Below are 4497 nucleotides of genomic sequence, written 5' to 3'. Positions count from 1 at the left end.
TTAGAAGGAGAACTCGTCGAGTCGTCGCCCAACTCGACGAGTAGGAACGGGATTCAGGACAATCGTTTGGGTAGGACTCGGCGAGTTGGAAAGCCAACTCGGCGAGTCAGGTCAACTGGAAGTTGACTCTGACTTTGACTTAGGGCATGATCAGGGGTAAAATGGTCATTTTACCCAAAGGACAGTTAGCAGTGTTTGATTGAGTATGTTGTGGGAATTGCAGCCGGAGGATTTCCGGAGCAGCAACAGCAGCAGTAGACAGTCAGTTCCCGATCAGATCAGCAGCTACTTCGAGGTGAGTTACGTTCCAGTAGCGGTGGGTCTATGGCCACAACGCCGGCCCACCAGTAGGAGTCGTATGTTAGATGATTGTCTTTGTGATGTCATCTAGGTTTGCTACTACCTGATATGTTATATGGTAGCATGATATGTTATATGAGATAGAAGTAGAGATCGGTTGATAGGACTGAAGGGTAGTCAGACACCCCAGAAATGTCTGACAGTACGTGATGATATGTTTGCATGCTGGCTTGTTATGTTATATGCGATAAAGGTAGTAAGAGGGGACTAGTCCCCGAGGATCGGTTGTTAGGACCGACGGGTAGTCAGCACCCCAGAATGGCTTGACACGGGTAGTCAGCACCCCAGAATGGCTTGACACGGGTAAGACGGCACCCCAGAATGGCCGTACCAGGTAGTCAGGTACCCCAGAATGGCTTGGCAGTATGTATGTTATGTGTTTGTATGGTATGTGGTATGATTGGGGAACTCACTAAGCTTTGTGCTTACGGTTTTCAGTTTTGGTTTCAGGTACCTCCTCAGCTAGGGGAAAGGAGCCGGCACGGTAGCAGCATGTTACACACACACTCTCTGGTTTCCGCATTTACGAGATTCTCTGGGATTTATACTCTGATATTTTGATTGGTTGTAAGATTTGGCTTTTAGACATGGTTTACGTTGTGTCATGGTTTGATCAAACAATGTTTTTAATTATTAATGTTTTCTAAAGTAATGTTTTAAAACGAAATTTTTGGACGTGAAAATTGGGTCGTTACATTGGAGGTGACCGAGATGGAGGTCGGGTGTCCGGGAAAAGTCCGGATGGTTCGGGAAGACGGTGATTCAACACTGTTGTGAATGAGAGGTATGACCAATCCGATTAAGGGGGTGATTGTGGGGTTAATCGGATTTATGAGTGCATGCGTATTTTGGAAAAATCCTTTTTATTTTAAGTATTTGATCTAGATTGGGAAGTTGTCGGCTTGCTTAACAAGTATTACATAATGGTTTAGGTTACTGTTTTCATTAGTATAAATAAGGATATATATTCATTAGTATAGATAGAGATTTATAACAATAAAATCATTTTTCACAGTTTTCCCTATTTGTCCTTTGTTTGGTCTTGGGCATTAAGGTATTACCATTTTATTACCTTACATAAACGACCTTAGATAAGATTCTGACATTGACAATAACCTTGTTTATTAGTGATGAAACTTGGTTCAATGAAGAAATGGGTTTCAATTAGTTGAGGGTCTAATCCTAACTAATTTTAGAATTGATCGTGTATTAGCAGTTGATACTTACATATTCAAACAAAATCTATCTCTTGTAAAACTATTATCCGTTGCTACTTGCTAATGACCAATATTTTACGGAAGATCGAATTAGATCTAACGATGATACTAATATTTTAGGTAGTGATTCTAGGAACTAGCTAGATCTATTGCCACAAACAAAAAATTTCATAAATCAGCCAAATGTTTTCTTTTTAATTTAGAATGAGGCACTTTTTGAAGTTGCATGCCATACTAGATGCATGATTCCTTGATCCTAGAGTTTTACATGATTTGATTTTTATTTTTCAGTAAGAAATTAACGAGTGCATATAATCAAAGAACTTAAGCCAGTCAATATATAAGAAACGAGTGCATATAAATAAAGTTCGTGGTCTACTTATATATATGCAAGCCAAGGAGCGAGAGATTTTTTTCCAGGATAGCACTATAGACAACTATGAGCTCCTCAAATTCTCTTTTGTTGAGAAGCTTATCTCAAAATATTCTCTAGATTTGAGGGTTGCAATATATAATATGTTTACATATAGGGCCGAAACATAAACATTTTGTTAGCAGAGGGGTTTTACTTTAAAATTTATATTCCCTTTTACGATTCGGCTGTGAGTCATCCATCATCATTCCTTTTCGCTTCCAACTTTTACCACCTTAACCGGGCTGCGGTTCACCTGTACCTTTCATAGATCACCTGTGGACCTCACCGGAAAATCTCACTTTCTCTCTCTCTAAAATGCCTATATTTATAGGTTGGTGGTGGCATATCTAAATTTCGGTAAGTGTGTTTGAGGGATCTATTACCATTTCACATCTTTCAGGTCACATTTTTATCTTTTTAGTGCTTGTTTGTGGTTGGTGGCAGTGGTTGGTGGTCAGCGGAGAAGACGGTAAAACGATGGGAAGACAACCGTGTTGTGACAAACTGGGGGTGAAGAAAGGGCCGTGGACGACGGAGGAAGACAAGAAACTCATCAACTTTATCCTTACTAACGGCCAATGTTGCTGGCGTGCAGTCCCTAAGCTTGCTGGACTCCGTCGTTGTGGCAAAAGTTGCCGGCTCCGGTGGACCAACTATCTCCGACCAGACTTGAAGCGTGGCCTGCTCAATGAATCAGAGGAACAGCTCGTTATTGACCTCCATGCTCGCCTCGGCAACCGGTAGCTAGCCTCTCTCTCTCTCTCCTCTTGATTGTCTTGTAATTATATCTTTTTATCTTTTTCTAAGCTTTGCATGAGAGTAAACGTACGTACATACAATTTTCTTTTGATGTTGTAAATGATCCTCTACTTTGAATTGAGTCTTATTATATCGATCTACAATTAAAGTATGGATATTTTTATGTTTTAGGTGGTCAAAAATAGCTGCAAGGATGCCTGGACGAACAGACAATGAAATCAAGAATCACTGGAACACACATATCAAGAAAAAGCTCTTAAAAATGGGAATTGACCCTGTAACTCATGAACCCCTTCAAATAGAAAATGAAGCGATCAAGACATCATCATCTTCTACTGAAAAACGTTTGCTAGAATCTAAAGATCACCATTCATCACCTCTTGGAAGTGCCAATAGTACCCATGTAAGCTCAGAGGAGAACTCAAGTTCCACATCTTCTGAAAATTCCCTAACCATCAATGATCATGAGACTGAAACGTTGTTTGAAAGCCTTTGTGAAGATCAAATGTTGTTAAGTCACCTGTTAAGTGAAAATGAACCTTCGTTCATGGACACATCAGCTTGGGAGTTACCAAACAATGGGCCAAGCTTCAACAACAACGACCATGCTAATGCATTCGCCTCGTGGGATGATTGTGCTACATGGCTATTGGATTGTCAGGATTTTGGCGTTCATGATTTTGGTCTGGATTCTTTCAACGATGTTGAAATTGGCATCTTAAACACGGGAAACAAGTAGCAAGAATTATAATTGCAAATCTTGGTTTAAAGGAGAAGACTTGTGTTGTTTTAATATGGCTTAGAAGTCCAAAGACTTCAATATAACAACACCATTCTAATCCTTAGAACCACAGAAATTACAGGAATTAGGGAAAAGATGGAAAAGGGTAAAAGAAAGCCCTTAGCCGTCATACATATATCACATGTTACTAAGTATCGTGTGTAGTAATTTTAGGTTTATCAATGTTGTTTTTATCAAAAATATATAGAACGTTGTATATGCATGTCCAAAGGAATGGAGATGGCTACATGGAAAATATATTCTTCAGATGAATATAAATGTCAACTTTCAAGAAGTTAGAGGGGTCTGTTCGTAAATATGGAATGCCGTTGTTAAATAATTCTTGTTTAGAATATTGATTGAATAAATATACGAATTTCTAATCATCTTGGAGACTTGGACCACAACTGAAGCCTTCTTTTGGATTATATACTAGTTTTGGTTGCTATTGCTTAATTAACTATTTATTCATTTTTATGCTATTTTTTAGTTAATTACTTATTATTAATTTTTTATTCTAATATATATCTTTAATTCTTTATTTCAATGTTGTTTATAAAATTATGGTTGAAGGAATGGTCGGAATAAATAAAAAGCTTTAATACGTTTACAAATGTTTTCTATCTACCTATTTCCTATTTGCCAAAGTCGATCGACACTATTAGATTTTGATGTTTTTTCTCAAAAACTTTTTTTTACGGATAATATTAAATTTTGTTGTCATTTGTAAGTTTTGAGATTGTCTTCAGTTTTGAAAACCAAACTATAAAATTCAAACAAAATTAATGTAATTGATCGGGATCGGATTTAAGATCGGAGAATACTGCGAAATCTATTTGGCTTAACTTAATTTGAAAAAAGCGAAAATTTTATTTGGATTTACTTGACAATATGGATATTTACGTTCCATTCAAATATAGACCCTTATTCTAATGAAGATGCGCATATAACATAATTTTACAAAA

At 37.5% G+C, this 4497-nt stretch overlaps 1 protein-coding gene across 1 annotated transcript; it reads left to right on the top strand.

Annotated features, from left to right (window-relative positions):
• The first annotated feature begins 2369 nt into the window (after positions 1–2369).
• LOC145057125 (MYB-like transcription factor ODO1) lies at positions 2370–3918 on the top strand. Its single transcript, XM_079004902.1, has 2 exons — positions 2370–2732; positions 2923–3918. Exons 1-2 carry the CDS (start codon positions 2470–2472, stop codon positions 3488–3490), a joined length of 831 nt encoding a protein of 276 aa, XP_078861028.1. The 5' UTR covers positions 2370–2469; the 3' UTR covers positions 3491–3918.
• Positions 3919–4497: the final 579 nt, after the last annotated feature.

The sequence above is a fragment of the Lactuca serriola genome, chromosome 6, assembly GCF_051521515.1.
Source record: "Lactuca serriola cultivar US96UC23 chromosome 6, Lser_US96UC23_V15, whole genome shotgun sequence".
Classification (NCBI taxonomy): domain Eukaryota; kingdom Viridiplantae; phylum Streptophyta; class Magnoliopsida; order Asterales; family Asteraceae; genus Lactuca; species Lactuca serriola.
The sequence above is the reverse complement of the archived record's forward strand: the minus strand, read 5'-3'. Positions and strand labels throughout refer to the sequence as shown.